The sequence below is a fragment of the Dasypus novemcinctus genome, chromosome 6 (genome assembly GCF_030445035.2).
Source record: "Dasypus novemcinctus isolate mDasNov1 chromosome 6, mDasNov1.1.hap2, whole genome shotgun sequence".
NCBI classification, from domain to species: Eukaryota; Metazoa; Chordata; class Mammalia; order Cingulata; family Dasypodidae; genus Dasypus; species Dasypus novemcinctus.
Window position 1 is genome coordinate 82,510,935 of NC_080678.1, and position 18,450 is coordinate 82,529,384.

An 18,450-nucleotide genomic window follows, 5' to 3' on the forward strand; every position below is an offset into this window, starting at 1 on the left:
GATAAATGTGCTCATCTTTTCCTCAGATTCCTCAAACCTGGTTTCTGCACTTCTCTGGAGCTAAATTTTATGAGCTTTACTATTTTCACTTTTGGGTAAATCACATATCTGACCTTCCAGTAAAGGAAGAAGGTCCACCACAGCTTGACCAAGAACTAAGGTCTTCTCATCTTTCTGTTTCTTTTCTTTCGGTAAAACTTCAGTCATGGTTACTAGAAAAATTAAAACAAAGAAAATGAGAACAGTTCTAACTCATCCATCAGATAACCAAGGTGCTATGAGCAAAGCATTATCAAAGAAATTTAAGTTAAGAGATACGAACTTGAAACCCAAGAAGGCACCAACATCAGTGACTTCTGGTGGAAAATACTGGACCACCTTAGTGACTTTTAAACTTTTAGCCCTACAACCTATAGTAAGATATGGATTTTACAACATGGTCATGTATACACATATGAATAAAGGTAAACTGATCAAAATGCTTCATATAATATTCATCACTAGTTCAAACCCTTAGATATTTTCTTTTCTTTTTTATTTAATGTATAAGAAATTAGTGGCCATGATCCCCATGAACTGATTTTAGGAACAACTAAAGAGTCAATCTTCAGTTTGAAAAACACTAGTTTAGACCTTCCCGCATTGCCTAGCATAGGGCTTAGCAGATGTTGGAATGATCCACAAGATCTTTCACTGCAGCCCTACTGTGTGTATGTGATTAATATTTATTATGAAAAATTTCAAGAAAGTTGAGAGACCAGTATAATGAATATCCATATAACTGTCAGTTACGTTTAGACACCAGGTCAGTTGTCATAGAGAATAATTCTCTTTCTGGAATTGTCTTATTTTTTTCCCCCCTCATGGTGTTGTTTAATCTGTTTCTCAATTCCTGTCTCTTAGCAAGTTATTTATTTATTTTTTTAGGTTTATCCTGTTTGGGGTTTCCTCAGCTTCTTGAATCAACAGGTTTATGTTTCTTGCCAAATTTGTAAACTTTTCAGCTATAATTTCTGTGTGTACTTTTTCAACCCTTCCCCCTTTTTTCTCTCCCTCTGGGACTAAGGTGATATGAATGTTAGATATTCTGTAATAGTTCCACAGGTCTCTGAGGTTCAGTTCATTATTTTTCTTTTAATTACTTCCTCTCTGTTGTTCCTACTGGGTATTTCTTTCTATCTTCCAGTTCACTAAGTACATCTTCTCTCCCTTCCATTCTGCTGTTGAGCCCATCCACTGAAATTTTTATTTTGATTATTCTATTTTTCAGTTCTAAAATTTCCATTTGGTTTTTCTTTATATCTTCTATTTCCTTCCTGAAACTGTCTACTTCTTTGCTGAGCCTTTCTATTTTTTAATCTTTTTCCAGCATGTTTGTTATTACTCATTGAAGCATTTTATCAGGACTTCTTTAAAGTCCTTGTCTGATAATTCTAACATCTCTATTATCTTGGTGTTGGTGTCTTTGTCTTTCCTTTTTTATGCAGTTTGCAATCTCCTTGGTTCTTGGCGTTATCTGTGATTTTCAATTGAAACCTGGACATTTTCATATCATGTTATGAGACTTGGATATTATTTAAGCCTTCTGTTTTATCTGTCTTTTTCTGATACCACTCTGTCAGGGAAGGAGGGGAGGTGGTACCTCATTACTGTCAGGTGAAGGCAGAAGGTAGAAGTCCTCCCTCCCTCAGGTTCTGTTGATATACAAGAGGTGAGCAGGAATGGGAGTTCTAGCCACACCTGGTGTCTGCTGATATTGCAATGGAGGTGGCCTTGTTACTGTTGGGTGATGGTGAAAGTCCTGACTCTATTGGCCTCCTTTTGACATCACCCCAGGATGGAGGAGGATCACCCTGTTGCTGCTGAGTGGGGACTGAAGTCCAGGCTCCCCGCATGGTTGCCATTAACAAAGTGGGGTAGGGAAAACACTCACTATTAAGCCCCTGTTAAGTCCCAACATTATGCTAGACACTAGGAAATCTGAAATAAATAAGATACAACCCCTGATTTTAAGAACCTCCTCCTCTAGCAGGGGAGACAAGTGAATTAGTGATTGTTATACAGTATGGCAAGTAAACAGAAGAATAAATAAAGTTGCCAGATAAATTAAGGATGCCCAGTTGTTAGATTTCCCCCTTACAAGATTTGCAATGATTAATAGGTCATAAAGCTGTGACTCCATTCCAATTGACTGAGCAAGCTACAGCCTACGTGCAGAAAGGCAGCCCATCTCCCCCCAAGAATGAACAAAGGAGCCATATCACAGTGGAAATGGAGCAGATAAGGACCCTTACCCCTTCTGGGCCCAGGCACCATCGAACCCTCCTGCATTCCAAGAATACCTTATTTCCTAGCCCACTATCCCCTAGCCATACATGGGAAGAACTCACTTTTACAGTCCCTTATTGTCCCCAGGCTGTAGTTGGACTTTAACCCCCTCCCCATGGACTAATGTTTCCCTGCCTATTGATGTACTGTATAAAGCCATATCCGCCACCTGCCATGAGTGGGCTGAAGTCTCTCTTCAGACCCCCTACGTTGGGAGAGCTTCCCAATAAACTTTCTGCCTGCAGTCATCCGTCTCTGTGTCTCGTGAGTGCTGCCTCTCCTCTAATACCAGTTTAATTCGAATTTCAGAGAAAAAACAAATAACTTTTGAGTATAAATATGTCCCAAATATTATACTTTGTGTGTGTGTACACACTAAATCTGGCAACCCTAAATATAAGGTGTATTAGGAACACAAAAGAGGAGCACTCAACTCAGTTTTGGGAGATAGGGGCTACAAAACTTAGTCATATATCAAAGATCTTTGATACAAACTGATTAAAACTGTAGGCCATGCTGACTACTCCCAGAAACAGGTAGGACTCGATATATACAAGGTTACTCCTAGATTAAGGAGGTAAGGTACGGTCAACTGTCCCAACTATAGCTATTAAATATCTCAAAATCTCTTCATAACATACTCATATAATGAACGTTTTTAGAACTACAAGGACTTACAGAACACAGGTTTGTGGGCGAGGTCATCCAAAGTGATTCCTCCTTCAGGATTGAACTCAAAACTGCTAGTGAAGTTGTATTTTGCAGTTCCTTCTGGAGAAACAGTAATTTTTGCAGAGTCTCCCAGAATTACATGATTGAATTCTGCCCGAATAAAGGTAACTGGAATATCTCCTTTAAAACCTTTCTGTTGGTAGAAATATGTCACTTTACAATTACACTCAGAGAATTGTCCTAAGCACCTGGCAACCATTTTGACTTGGACTAAATTAACATTTTCCATGTTTTCGTAGCAAACTACATTAAAAATATAAAAAAGGTAGGGAGAAAGTTATTAAACAAATCTAGTGGTAGCGAAATACAACATCCATTTAAATGTCATTATGTTTGAGTTTTGAAAAATAACATTTATTATATTTATCTGGTTATAAAAGTATATTGTGGAACATTTGAAAAATTGAGAAAAGCAAATAGAAATATTTTAGAATATATTTTCTGATGTTTTTCTGTGAATATACATGCACATTTATATGTAAATCTTTTAGTATATATATTTTAAAACAAAGTGAGCTCATTCATTAAAACCTGTTTTGGAAAGAGTTTTTTTTTTTAATTCATAATACTAAATGAATCTTTTTGATGTTTCATTATTGTTCTAAAACATTTTAGGGAAACGGACTTTGGCCCAGTGGTTAGGGCGTCCGTCTACCACATGGGAGGTCCGCGGTTCAAGCCCCGGGCCTCCTTGACCCGTGTGGAGCTGGCCCACGCGCAGTGCTGATGCGCGCAAGGAGTGCCGTGCCACGCAGGGGTGTCCCCCCCGCGTAGGGGAGCCCCACGCGCAAGGAGTGCACCCATAAGGAGAGCCGCCCAGCGCGAAGGAGGGAGCAGCCTGCCGAGGAATGGCGCCGCCCACACTTCCCGTGCAGCTGACGACAACAGAAGCGGACAGAGAAACAAGACGCAGCAAAAAGACACAGAAAACAGACAACCGGGGGAGGGGAGGGGAATTAAATAAAATAAAAATAAATCTTTTTTTTTTATTTAAATAAATCTTTTTTTTAATTAAATAAATCTTTTTTTAATTAAATAAATCTTTTTTTTAATTAAATAAATCTTTTTTTTAATTAAATAAATCTTTTTTTAATTAAATAAATCTTTTTTTATTTAAATAAATCTTTTTTTTAATTAAATAAATCTTTTTTTAATTAAATAAATCTTTTTTTAATTAAATAAATCTTTTTTTTAATTAAATAAATCTTTTTTATTTAAATAAATCTTTTTTTTAATTAAATAAATCTTTTTTTTAATTAAATAAATCCTTTTTTTAATTAAATAAATCTTTTTTTTTATTTAAATAAATCTTTTTTTAATTAAATAAATCTTTTTTTTAATTAAATAAATCTTTTTTTAATTAAATCTTTTTTTAATTAAATAAATCTTTTTTTTAATTAAATAAATCTTTTTTTTTTTAAAGATTTATTTTTATTTTATTTAATTCCCCTCCCCTCCCCCGGTTGTCTGTTTTCCGTGTCTTTTTGCTGCGTCTTGTTTCTTTGTCCGCTTCTGTTGTCGTCAGCTGCACGGGAAGTGTGGGCGGTGCCATTCCTCGGCAGGCTGCTCCCTCCTTCGCGCTGGGCGGCTCTCCTTATGGGTGCACTCCTTGCGCGTGGGGCTCCCCTACGCGGGGGACACCCCTGTGTGGCACGGCACTCCTTGCGCGCATCAGCACTGCGCGTGGGCCAGCTCCACACGGGTCAAGGAGGCCCGGGGCTTGAACCGCGGACCTCCCATGTGGTAGATGGACGCCCTAACCACTGGGCCAAAGTCCGTTTCCCAAAAAAATAAATCTTTAAAAAAAAAAACAACATTTTAAAGTGTTATACTGTAGTTTTATTATTTAAATTACTCAAATGTAATTAAACACAAAAGAAACTCTGGAAGAATTCAGATCCTTCTCAGAAGAAAGAGCAAAAAGGAAATTATATATGAACTGTTGCCTAGGAAAACTAGAACTACATCTTGTTTCACTTCTTTTAAATTTAGTATTGAAATTGTCAGGAAGTTTGCTATTAGGTAGAACCACTCACAATAATATAATTTCTGATTACAGACTAACAATCAGGAAATCAAAGGAGGAAGTGCCATTACTATGTAAAGCCAAGAGTTTGGAGTGAGAGAAAGATGCACACAAAGCTCCATTCCTCCTGCTGGTGCTCACAACATGTCTTCCTCTCCCTGTACGCAGATATTTGACAAGGATACCTCAGCCCAAAGGAAAACCTACTTTCAAGAAGAATGAATAAACGAGGGGCTTTGAGGATTCTCCAAAATAACTTTACCAAGTCATATCCATCTGTCACAGTGATCTGCACCAGTCTGCCTGTTGATGGCACCTGCTCCATTGCGGTAACTGGGCAAAGTCCCTCTGGTCTTCTCTGGTCTCTGTAAACAGAATGAATGGACCTGCCCCCTCATATACCACAGCTGCACAAGCACCCACATTATAACATTACCAATATCAGGGAAGAACCTAGGAAAATGTCATAGTCCAGCATTGTTTTGTCCCTCTTTCCCAACTCTTGCTGATAGGCACTGCTTTAGGGAGTTGGTCAAAAGGATGATTCCACTGGCTAGTGCTAAAAAGGTCCTTATATGTGTAACTAACTCATTAAGCACAAAACACCACAAGACAAACAATGTGGGGATGCCACCATTCCCCACCTCCCACCCCCACATCCTCTCAGTGTTCCTTAGTAACTATTTATTTGAAACTCTAAAGCTCCCTTAAAAGGTTATTTAACCTCTCAGTTTTACAAAAATATATTTTGAGAGTAGGAAAGAAGCAGCCACACAGAATGGTTAGTCCACTGGGAAAAGTCCTGACATATGTCTTAGTTAGTCAGAGATCTTTTATAGTTATTTTACCACACTAACACAAATTCAAAAATAAATTGGGTATCTGTTAAAAAAAAAACAGAAACAAAAAAACCCCCACAAAACCCTAAGGCCATGATTTCTGACTCAATTCAAAGTGGAACTTACCAACACAATTCAAACATTTATTGAGGACCTACTATGCTATGAGTGCCTAGGATCCCTGGTACAAAAAAGAATAAAGTACCTCACTATCTCCAGAGTTTATACTTATTCTGCCTCAGCCCAGCTATTCCTTCACTTTCCCAGGTCCCTAAAAGGCTAAGATCACTTGAGCCTTGTCTCCATGACTCCATGGAAGAAGACCTAGGTGGCCCTGACAACTTCCTTATCACGTTTACATTTGAAATATCCTTTTGTATCTTTCCTTTTCAATGGTACCACCCAAATTAAACCTTTACTACACTTCTGCTGGACTGTAAACAAGACCTCCTAACTGATCTTTTTGACTCCACTTTATTCTTATCTAAGCCATCCCACTTCTATCAGAACCATTCCTTGAAAAAACATTTGTGGTTGATGTTGGGGTTACAAAAGATGTAAACTCCTTTCTAGAGAGGATGACAGACATGTAAATAGACTAGGGGGAAACGGATTTGGCTCAACAGATAGAGCGCCTGCCTACGACATAGGAGGTCCAGGGTTCAAACCCAGGGCTTTCTGACCTGTGTGGTGAGCTAGCCCACGCGCAATGCTGATGTGCGTAAGGAGTGCCATGCCACACAGGGGTGTCCCCCGCACAGGGGAACCCCTCACACAAGGAGTGAGCCCCATAAGGAGAGCCGCCCAGTGTAAAAAAAGCACAGCCTGCCCAGGAGAGGCGCTGCACACATGGAAAGCTGACACAGCAAGATGACACAACAAAAAGAGATACAGATTCCCAGTGCTGCTGACAAGAATACAAGCGGACACAGAAGAACACACAGCGAATGGACAGAGAGAGCAGACAACTGCGGAGAGGGCAGGAAAGGGGAGAGAGAAAAAAAATCTTTAAAAAAATAAAAATATAAATAAATAAATAAATAGACCAAGAGTTCTAATCTGTATGAAGATTATACTGCAAGAGAAAAGTCAAGAAGTAGAGAGGAGAAAAAGAGGGAGAGAATGACCTTTTGTTTATTGCTTACTATGTGCCAGTCAGTGTACCAAGGACTTTACATATATATATATATATATATTTTTTTTCCAACATATTTCCAGGTTACTCTTAAACCTCCATTTTAGTGAAAAGGAAACTGCACTTCAGAGAAATGTGATGTGATCAAAATCAAGGAAGTCCTGAAACTAGGGTCCTAACCTAGCTACCTAGGTGGATTTGAGAGTACATTTGTGTGTGTGGCTGCCATGGAAATCTCCTTATAGGAAGTGACCTGGGAGTATGTCCTAATAACTAAATTGAAAAAGGGGGAGTGATGTTCCAGGCATAGGGAACAGGCTGTGAAAGGTTTAGAGGCAAAAAAAAAAAAAAAAAAAAAAAAGGAAGGGAGATAGGAAAAAGAAAAAAGAGCAAGTCATGTTAGGTAGAGGTTAGAAGTATATTAGTTTGCTTGGAGAGCAGTATGAGTTAAAATAAGGATAAAATGAGACTGAAAAGACAAGCGGAGAAATATATATTCATAGCCGATATGACTATCTCTCACCTACCTTTCTCTCACCTACCAAAATTGAACTTTAACATTACATTCAAGGCACTCTAGAATCTAGCAGTGCCAATCAACTTCTCACCTTATGTTTCTATGCTGTTTTATTGTTCAAAGATGATCCGTATTTAATAACTTCTGTGTCTTTGTACTTATTCTTCCTATTGGAATTCTTGTTCCTCTCTTTCCACTCTCTCTCTTCATGGACAAAAGCTACTCACCCTTCAAGATCCAGCTCAAATGCACCTTAGTCCGTGAAGCCTTCCCTGCCTACTCAGAAGCATTTGCTCTTCCTTTGAACTCTTTTGGCAGTTTTTACTTTTCTTCCAGCAATTACGACATACTGACTGGACTGTGATTCAAGAGACCTTGATTAGTTTCCTGTTAATAATTAAGTGACCCTGAGAAATGCCTAAATGATCGGAGCCTCAGTTTCACCTTTGAAAAAAAGGATAAGGTAACTTCTGACCTGTCTATTCCAGATTTGTTATGAATATTCCCTAAAAAGAGTACAACTGCCTAAGCTATGAAGCACCACACAAATAGAATTAGCACAGCTTTTACGAAATGCTCATTCACACCTCTGAAGACAGACAAGGCATGTATGCAAGAGGCATTCATGGCCTCTATTTGTGGAATAATAAATGGAAGAATTAGGGCCAATTACAAGTTACGATCAAGACAGTTAGGTGGGGGCTCTAGTTGTCCCAAACAAGGCACGCACTTGTCGTCTGCTCTGAAAAAAAAGCTGCAGCGGAAGAGTCAAATTTGAAATACATAAGTTAGACGAAAGGGGCGATGTGATGGCGAAGTTTGGACCGGGGACAAGGGCGAAGTCTGCGCTTACTTAAGCGGCGGATGTCGGCGCAAAGCGCGAAGGGGATCTGTGGCCGCTTTCGGATGGGAGGCCTGGGGCTGGCGGGAGCGTTCGCGCCTAGGGGTCGGTGACGTTTAGGTGCCGGGCTGTAGAATCTGGAAAACGGGTTTTCTGAGGGACGGCTGTCTTATCTGCCGCAACCACAGAAGCGTTTTTCGCTGCTATAGCAACAAATTATGTCTCGCGAGATCTTAATTTCGCCAACCATCCCAAGCTTATTCCAACACTCGCGATAGCGTTTTCGCGGAGGGTTAGCAGGGAGCCGAGTGAGTTTCTACGCTTGCGCTCTGGAAGGGCACACTCAAGCTAATCTCACCTTTGGAGACAGCGCTACTTCCTTTAGCCAAGAGTTTTGCTTAAATGTAATATTTTCCACCTCTGGATTTTGCTTTCTAGACCCTTTTCTTTCAATATTCCTCCATAAATAAGAGAAAAACAAAAGGAGAGTTATTTAAAGAAAAAGCCATATCAAACAGGTTTGAAAACAGATCATTTAAATCTTTCTCGTGAAAGATGGAGATAAAGTGGCCTGACTCATCCTGCTGGTGAGAGTGTAAAATGGTGCTGCTTCTCACTATATGATTTGTACAATAAACATGCTTGAGGTATATGATGTTAATACAAAAATTTAATACATTCCAAATTTAACATTAAAGAGTTGAAATAAAATATAGCAAATACCTGGCAACAACCTAAATGTCCATCAACAGAATAAACTTTGGTATATTCACAAAATGACATTCCAAAGCAAACAGCTGCACACTACATGGCTGAATCTTAGTAATATACATAGTTTAAAATGTTAATTGAAGAGGACTTCACTGATCAAATCAGGGACAATTTGGGCATCAAAATAAATGACAGGAATGGATTACAGTTCATTGACTAAAATAGAAACATACAAGTCCACATTGATAAAAATAAATGAGAAGAAAGATCTTACAGTAGAATGCCATGGAATGATGGAAAGACAGAATTCCATTTGGCAATCATGATGGAGGTGGATGATTCAGGCAGGAGTCTTCAATGGATGTTAATTTAAGGCTGGAAGTGAAGGTCTGATGAGGAATAGGATATTGGGATAATTTTGGAATACTTCTCCACGCAAATATTAATCAATTCAGGGGAAATGGTGAATTGAAGACATCAACATGATTAGGTGATTAAAGTTAACATCACCAGTTTAAGGAGTGTACATTATGTGTCTCCTGGAGATGCACTGAAGAAAGCAAAGCATTTTTGTGGTATTCCTGCCATCAAAGGGACCCAGGTTGCTGGTCATCCTTAGAATGTAAGAGCTGTAATCTTTAAAGCATTAAAAGTCTGGGAACTGTTCCAGAGTGAAGGAGCCTGAAGATATATGACAACTAAATAACAATATGTATTCCTGGATAGCGTTCTGGACCAGAAGAAAAACACATTGTTGAGACGTGGGCAAAATTTGAAATGGACTCCGTGGACTGGATGGTAGTGTTGTACTAGTATTGATTTCCTGATTCAGAAGGCTGTTTGCTGGTTATACAGGAGTGTGTCCCTGTTTGGGGAAAAATACACATGCTGGAGTGGTTAGTACTGATGGGACATCATGTCTGCAGTTTTCTCTCCAAAGGTCTAGAAAAAGACAAATAATACCCACACAGACATACACAGAGTGAACAATGAAGCAAATGTAATAAAAATTTAACTATTTGGGAATCTGGGTGAAGGGGACATAAGAATTCTTTATACTGTTTTTCTAACTTTTCTGGACATATGAAATTATTTAAAAATAAATTACTGAAATATACACACAAATATAACCACGCTCTATGGGAAGTTCCTTGCCTAGATAACTTTCATTTTTTCTTATAAGAAAACATTTAAATTACAAAATTAAAAAAAAACCTAAGTTATAATGTTTATAAATTAAAAAAGTTGTCAAAATAAAACTATGGTGCTACTGAAAAAGGCATTTCACTCTGGATTTTTTTTCCCAAAAGTGAAGATTATGGGTGAATGTGCACTGAAACAGCCATCTACACGAAAAGGACTGAAACTGGACCCCGACCTCAGACCACATACAAAAATTAACTGAATATATACCAAAGACCTAAATGAAAGAGCTAAAACTATAGAACTCGCTTGAAAAAAGGCTTTTTATGAGCTTTGATTAGGCAATGGTTTCTCAGATATGGCACCAAAAGCACAAGCAACCAAAGAATTCATTGAAAACTTCTGCATGTAAAAGACACTATCAAGGAAGTGAAAAGACAACCTATAGAATGGGGGAAATTATTGGATAAGGCTAGCTTATAAAAGTCTAGTATCCAGGAAGTGGTTGTGGCTCAAGCAGTTAAGTACCAGCTTCCCACATGGGAGGTCCTTGGTCCAGTTTCTGGTGCCTCCTAAAAGAAAAAACCAGCAAACAAAAGAAAAAAACAACTCAGGGGAGCTAATGTGGCTCAGTGGTTGAGCACCAGCTTCCCACAAAGTACGTCCCAGGTTCCTTCCCCAGCCCCAGTACCTTAAAAAAAAGAGTCTAGTATCCAGAATATTTAAAGAACTCAAAAACTCAATATATAAGAATTAAAACATAGAAAAGGACTTAAACACACATTTTTCCAAAGAAGATAGGAAAATGGACAACAAGCACATGAAAATATACTCAGCTTCAATGGCCATTAGGGAACTGCAAATCAATTACACAATGAGACACTATTTAATATCCATTAGGAAAGTTCTAATTAATCAAAAAGACAATAATAAGTGCTGATGAGGATGAGGCAAATTGGAAACATCATCCATTGTTGCAGCCACTTTGGCAGATACTTGAAGCATTAGAGAGTTACCACATGATCCAGCAATTCTACTCCTAGGTCTATACCAAAGAGAACTGAAAACAAGTTCATGCAAAATTTTGTGCAGATATGTACATAGCATTATTATTCACAATACCCAAAAAGTGGAAAGAATCCAAATCAATAGAAGGATAGCAAAATTTGGTATAGCCATACAATGGAATATTATTCAGCCATAAAAAAGAAGGAAGTACTGATACATACTACAATGTGGAAGAACCTGGAAAACATTTTGCTAATAAGTCAGACACAAAAGACCATGTATTGTATTATTTCACTTACATGAAATATACAGAATAGGCAAATCCGTAGAGACATAAAACAGTGAGTAGTTGTCGAGGGCCGAACTAAGGTAGGAATGGAAATTGACTTTTAAAAGGCAGAGTTTCCTTTTAGGGTGTTGAAAACATTCTGGAAATGGATAGTGATGGTGATGCAACCTTGTGAATGTACTAATTGCCACTGAAATATTACACTTTAAATGGTTAAAATGGTGGCTTTTATGTTATGTGAGATTTATAAAGAAGTTAAGAAGTACTGATTATGCTATGACATGGATGAACCTTGAAAATGATATAACTAATTGAGAGAAACCAGATAAAAAGGGCCACATATTGTATGATTCCATTTATATGAAAAGTCTAGAATAGGCAAATCCATAGAGATAGAACATAGATTTGTAGTTGCCATGGCTTAGGAGCATGGAGAAATCGGGATTGACTGCAAATGGATATGGGGTTTTCTTTTAGGGTGATGGAAATGTTATGGAATTAGATAGTGGTGATGGTTGTAAATAAACTAAAAACCAATGAATTATATACTTTATAAAGAGTGAATTTTATGGTATATAAATACCTCAATTTTTAGAAAAGTTTTAAAAATGTATGGATATCTTTCCTTTTCCCTCAAGAGTCCACACTGTTCTCATCTGTACCAAATCCCATCACTGTTACTTATTAAAAATCTAGATGCAAGCTTAACTTTTTCAATGAAAGTTTTTAAAAATTACATAATAAAGCTGTTTAAAAATATTTTAAAAAATTAATCACATCTACCTTAGCCCATTTTCCTTCTACCCATTTATTTTGCTTTTGCTTTGTACCATGATTGCACAAAGGTTTTTCTCCCTAAGGACAAGGCTGTGTCTTATACTACTTTGCATACCCGTCAGCACTTATACAAAACAAATATTTACTGAATTATAATTGTTATTTACAATCTTCCTCTCAATTTTTAGTGCAATCATTCACCAAATCTTTGTTAAGTATCTGCTTCCTGACAAGAGGTCCTGTGCTAGAATAGATAAGATTACTATACTTGACAGAATTTTTAATCTAACTTTGTATCTTAACTTTGATTTAGAATCCCTCCACAATTACAAATCACCTTCTTTTTTATTTTCCCTAACTACCCAGTGTAATACTCCAAATACCAATAAGTAATTGCTCAGAACTGGGGATAAACCAATGTATTTAATAATCCCCAAGACATAACTACCACTAACTGAGCTCCTGGACTACTTCTCCAAAAAGATAGCATTCAGTATTTCCAAGGAGACGCTTTAATGCTCAATCATTAATTAACACCTATTATGTCTCACAAGCTTCACTTTCTTAGATTGTGATTAAATTGTGACTAATTTTAGAGTCTTTCATTAATATACATTTTAAAAAATCAAGGGCCAATAAAGACCTTTAGTAAACATAAAAGTATACTACATATTTTATGCAATATAAACCTTTTAACCCCTTTTTAAAAAGTTGTCACAGGTAACAATAATCCATTTTCTACGTGGAAAGCTAAGTATTTAAGTATTCAATACCAATTTATACAAAGTAAGATGAAAATCCTTCTCTTAGGTCAAAATAGTTTCATTTTTTAAAAAGTAATATAGTTTTGGCAAATACCAATTATAACTGTCCCATAGACTGAGTAGGAATATAAAAGGCAGAACTTTCAGCAGCCTCTTTTTTTTTCAAATTCAATATTATTACACAGAATTAAAGAGATTGGTGTGATATTTATTCAATTTGACATCCTGATTAGTATTAAGAGCAGTGAGAATTATGCTTTACAAACATTACATTATTACTACATCATTGTGATATGGCTTTACATTGATTGTATGTAGAAAAAAAAGTTAACATTAGAATTAAGGCAATAACAACATGTGCAAACTGAGCACACTACCCTGACACAGTCCTTAGTAAGAAGCTTTTTTGATTAGATGACAGTTGATATTGCTGCATGCAGATCAGTCACTGCTTTGAAGAATAAACTATGAATAGCTCCATTTATTTAAAAACAATCCCTTCTACTGGCCCACAATGGCCATTAGAAGCCTTCGGTAATCTCCACTGGTGTCACTTGCAATCATTGTGCCCAGGGTCTTCTGATACATCTGATGGAACATCTGTTTTATTTGTACAAGATCAATCTACATAAGAGATGAGATTTCTGATGTTAGAAACATTTGTCACAAAAGAAAACTGTTATTTATTACAATTCTTCTTTAATAGTGAAAGGGTCCTAAGTTTAATCAAAGTAAGGTGGGCGGGGATAACTTCGCAACTGACATTTTATAGCTAGCATTCATACCAGTGCTAGCGCCACCCACTGAAGGTCTGATTCACAGCTCTGTAAAAATACTAGGTAAGAGTAGTACTATTTTCATGTTATTCAAAAAATATTAATTACTTAAAATACATCTGAGGCTATATTTAGGTAAAGAGATATAAAATTTTTAAAAATTCTTTTATAATTAATAAGGAATGCTATATTTCAAGAAATGTTTGATGCCCAATAGGATTCATCTGCATGGGTCTTTCATACAACTTTTTACAGAAGCAAAATGAAAATCCAAAGATAAATGTCTTCCAACTTCCCAAAACCCAGTGTTCTCCTAAAAACATTCTCAAACAGGAAAATTTCTCAGTATTGTCCTCATTGAGGCACAAAGGTCTGTTTCACCAGTGCAAGTCCCTGTCACAGCATAAGGAAAGTGAAAAGGGTGCTATTATATAGTGACAGAAAGAGTTCTTTCTCAACATCATTCCTGAGGGACTGTCGACCAAGTAAGAAACTTTTAAGAAATCAACATTCAGAATTCCAGTAAGACCAGACAGGAAGAGAAAGTCTTACCTCACTGCGAGTGACCACAATCCTGACCAGGGTAGAGTCGTCTGTGCCAGCACCTTTCATGGAATAGTACAGTCTCTCAGCAAAGAAGGCAGGGCGGTTCAGGGCACACTGCACTGCAAGACAGAAATGTTTCAGACACAGAATTATCGCTTTGAAGAATAAGCTATGAATAGCTCAATTTGACAAACAAGGTACACCCTCTAGCTTCATTTATCATTTACATCCTGCCTTTGGTTATTTCTTACGTAATTATCTTGGAAATCTAAGGTGAGCTGGAAACTTTCTCCCCTTGATTTTTTTCAGCATCCACCCTTCTTTCTAGCTGCATCAGATAGGCTACCTTCAATTCTAGATGAATCCCTCCAGACAATAAATCCCATGTTCTCTCCATAAATGCAGTGATTTAGATTCTTCAAAAATTTCCCCTTAAAGTAAGAAAATCTATAGTAACTGTATCTTAATAAAATCTTACTTAAAAGGAATACTGACTAAAATAATAATTCTAGAAGTCAAGAATATCATTTGGCTAAGAGATGGTGGTGAGTTTCATTCTAATCTTAAAGCACGGATGTGAACAAAGATTTGAGAATGATGCTCAGAAACCTGACATCTTTTCTCTCTAGGAAAATTCACTTAGCAAATTTTATTCCTTCAAATTCTACATTATTACTTTAGCTACCATTGCTATAATACTTGTAATACATTCCCTTATTAATACCATTCTTCTTAGTCCTATATTACCTACTGGAATGAAATTTTCATTTTGTTAGATATCTGAATGCCAGGACACCAGAAATTAGTTTTTTAATTTCAAGAGGGAAAAGGCCTCATGGACTGAGTAGTTGAGGACTTGACAAGTATCCTGGGGGCTCAAAACAACATGTTGCCTGGTGGAACCGGAGTTCCTTCAGACTTTTCCTTAAGGAAGAGATACAATCTGTAGTATTGCACAGTCCTCAAGAAGGGCATATAGAACAAATGCCAAATAACTATATGAGAGCCCTATGCGACCACACCACCAACCATTCACAGTGAATTGCATATAAAAACACAGGATTAGCTCAGCCTCTGCCTAAGGATTAGCTTGGTTTCTGCCCAAGTTATAGTGATTACCACTGCTTAATGAGAACAACTATTCAAATGGCCCCCCCTTATTTAAAAACAAAACAAAGTGCAACATAAAAATATCTTACAGATAGCCTTCAAACCACTTTCAATGTATCCAGAAAACTCACGGCTAACACTGCTGAACAAATCTCGATTAGCCATCTGCAAACAAAAATTATAAGGGTTAAATATTTTCACACCTTAAAACAGATGCCAAATCTACAAAAGAAAAGCTCATACCCTGGAATAAGCCTCCATGGTAGCTTTCAGTTGAGGAAAGCTTCTTGTGGCAAGAATCATATTAAAGGAAGATTCATCTGTCCCCAGTCTCCCTTCACCAGCTTGATAGAGACGCTGAGCATCCTCCTGAGCCATTTGATGGTTTACATTCTGGTTCTCATCACGATTTCCCTGCAGAAGAGGAAGGCAGGAATTGGAGGAAAATAATACAAGTTCTATTAAAAAAAAGTTTTCCAATCTAGTCACTTTTGGACTCAAAGGGACAATTTATTAGAGGTTAATGCATAAAGTTTGTCAAGCATATCTTTCATTTCCAAAGAAATTATACCAGCACTTTGTTAGACTGTCATCTTTTGTCTTTATAATCTATGATCATGGTTTAATGGGGTTATGTTAAAATGAGAGGCTTTCAGGGTTTTGAGAGCTAAATTAAACCAGAAAATTTTCCACAAAAAGAAAAGCAAAAATAAAAACCAGAAATATTTCTGCTAGCAGATATAAAGTACTACTCAAATGGAGAAATTACAGTTTTCCTTAGCTACGATTTAAAATCAATCTGCATTATTCATATTCATATTCATTCATGAAACTAAAAAGTACTGAGTGCTTACTGTGTGCCAGGTACTATGCTAGGTGGTAGGAACAAGGAGAGAAAAAGTTTCTGTCCTCAAAGAATTTAAGTATAAGGAGGAAGTATATGATATGAAGGTTTCACTACTTCCTTTCCTTCATCCAAGTGTCATCCTAATACCTAAGTATTTATGAATACTTAAAATACTAAGTATTCTATGAATACATAAAAATGACACATGAAGGGGCGGCAGACTTGGCCCAGTGGCTAGGGTGTCTATCTACCACATGGGAGGTCCGCGGTTCAAACCCCGGACCTCCTTGACCTGTGTGGAGCTGGCCCATGCGCAGTGCTGATGCGCGCAAGGAGTGCCGTGCCACGCAGGGGTGTCCCCCATGTAGGGGAGACCCACGTGCAAGGAGTGCGCCCCATAAGGAGAGCCGCCCAGCGTGAAAGAAAGTGCAGCCTGCCCAGGAATGGTGCCGCCCACACGGAGAGCTGCCACAATAAGATGATGCAACACAAAGAAACACAGATTCCCGTGCCACTGACAACAATAGAAGCGGACAAAGAAGATGCAGCAAATAGACACAGAGAGCAGGCAACCGGGGTCGGGGGGGGGGGGGGGGGGGAAGGGGAGAGAAATAAATCTTTAAAAAAAAAAAAAAAATGTTCAGCAAGACTATGTCGATTTGTGCACCAAAATCTCCCCAGGGTTAGGAGACAGGGAAGGTGAGAGGGGCAGGTTGGAAGAAACAGGCCTTAAACTTGTTTATGCTTAGATGAGCTGATTTCTCTCAAAAAATCGAAACACAAACATAAACAAAGGAAAAGCTTCCCACTAGAGTCTCAGTGCTGTCTCAGAAACAAAATGGAGAGGCACTCCTTAAAAGTGAACTGTCTTTTGACGTAAAGAGCACATGGTGCAAGATATATGTAGAAGCATAGTCTAAATGGTAACAGAACATAGCACAAGAAAAGGTGCTCAGGAAACACTTCCCACATTGTTGCCTTTAAATTCAAACCACTGTGCAATCCCCTTTTCCTAGGAGGCCAGGCTTCTGCTCATTCTCTGGAAGATGCCCCTTTGCTTTACAAAATAGCTGGGCCTTCACTCTCTAAGCCAAACTCAGCATGTAAATGCATTACCTTCCCCCCAGCGTGGGGCATGACTCCTGGGATTGAGCCTCCCTGGCGCTGAGGGATTACTACCAATCACTAACTGGTGATGCAACTAGAAAAAGACCTTGAATAAAAGGGTCAACTCCGACCAGCAGAATATCTCAGCCTACATGTAGGATCATGTGTTAAAAAGTACTTTTTGACCTTGAATAAAAGGGGGAAATGGCAAGGACAAATGAGTTTATATGGCCGAGTCTTTAAAAAAGAGTCAGGAGGTCATCAGAGGGGTTGCGCTTACACGTCTCAGCAGGACCCCAAAAAAAGCCAAAGTAGATACAACCCCAGATACCAGTTCTCCTGAGGGTTACGGAGACCCACAGGTTCTATGGTCATGGTAGATGGCTCTGGAGTTCAGTGCCATGTCAGTGGGTCTTACTTTGGAATCTGTTTTCCTGAGTATGATGGAGCTGGACTCAGATGTGTCTTTCTACACATGCCTCTTCTGTCACTTTTACTGAATCTGTGGTTGGCACTAGGTTTGGTATATACTCAGGAGACTTGAATCTCTGGACTGTCCATCCATGTGCCAGCTGGGCCCTGAGCCTCAGCAGAGTTGCAACTCCTACTCTCTGGTTTGTTGGACTTACCAAGTCAACTAACAGGGAGGTGAAGATGGTCAACCACCACACCAGGGAACTGAGAATGCCTACAACTGCAAGCAGGAGAATCCCATCCATCATCTATGTGGGATCTAAGCCCCATCTTGATATAGAGGTAGAGTGGACATCACCATCCCAGGGTCCACAGGATGGAGGAATAAAATATGGATTAGAGTGGACTTGCTGATATTCAACTATAGAACTATTGTGACTAGTAATGGAAGAAATTGTAGCATTGATATGGAAGAAGTGACCACAGTAGTTGCTGAGGGCAGAGAGAGAGAAGAAGAGATATGATGTGGGGGCATTTTTG

The 18,450-nt window shown here is 38.2% G+C and overlaps 2 protein-coding genes across 8 annotated transcripts in view; both read right to left on the reverse strand.

The window, feature by feature from the left end:
* CFAP70 (cilia and flagella associated protein 70) overlaps positions 1-8,610 on the reverse strand; it is a 151,519-nt gene extending 142,909 nt beyond the window's left edge. For all 4 annotated transcript variants that reach the window (XM_058299008.2, XM_058299007.2, XM_012531118.4 and 1 more), the window contains exons 1-4: positions 8,431-8,610; positions 5,349-5,451; positions 3,007-3,193; positions 114-212 (exon numbers count right to left, since the gene is read on the reverse strand). In XM_058299008.2, the coding sequence (XP_058154991.1) occupies positions 114-212; positions 3,007-3,193; positions 5,349-5,411 (349 nt within the window). In that variant the 5' untranslated portion in view covers positions 5,412-5,451; positions 8,431-8,610. The remainder of the gene's footprint in view (positions 1-113; positions 213-3,006; positions 3,194-5,348; positions 5,452-8,430) is intronic.
* A 460-nt stretch (positions 8,611-9,070) lies between these two features.
* Positions 9,071-18,450, reverse strand: part of ANXA7 (annexin A7) — a 39,559-nt gene continuing 30,179 nt past the window's right edge. For all 4 annotated transcript variants that reach the window (XM_004473812.5, XM_004473811.5, XM_058299014.1 and 1 more), the window contains 4 exons: positions 15,786-15,956; positions 15,632-15,707; positions 14,439-14,551; positions 9,071-13,734 (listed from right to left, as the gene is read on the reverse strand). In XM_004473812.5, the coding sequence (XP_004473869.1) occupies positions 13,612-13,734; positions 14,439-14,551; positions 15,632-15,707; positions 15,786-15,956 (483 nt within the window). In that variant the 3' untranslated portion in view covers positions 9,071-13,611. The remainder of the gene's footprint in view (positions 13,735-14,438; positions 14,552-15,631; positions 15,708-15,785; positions 15,957-18,450) is intronic.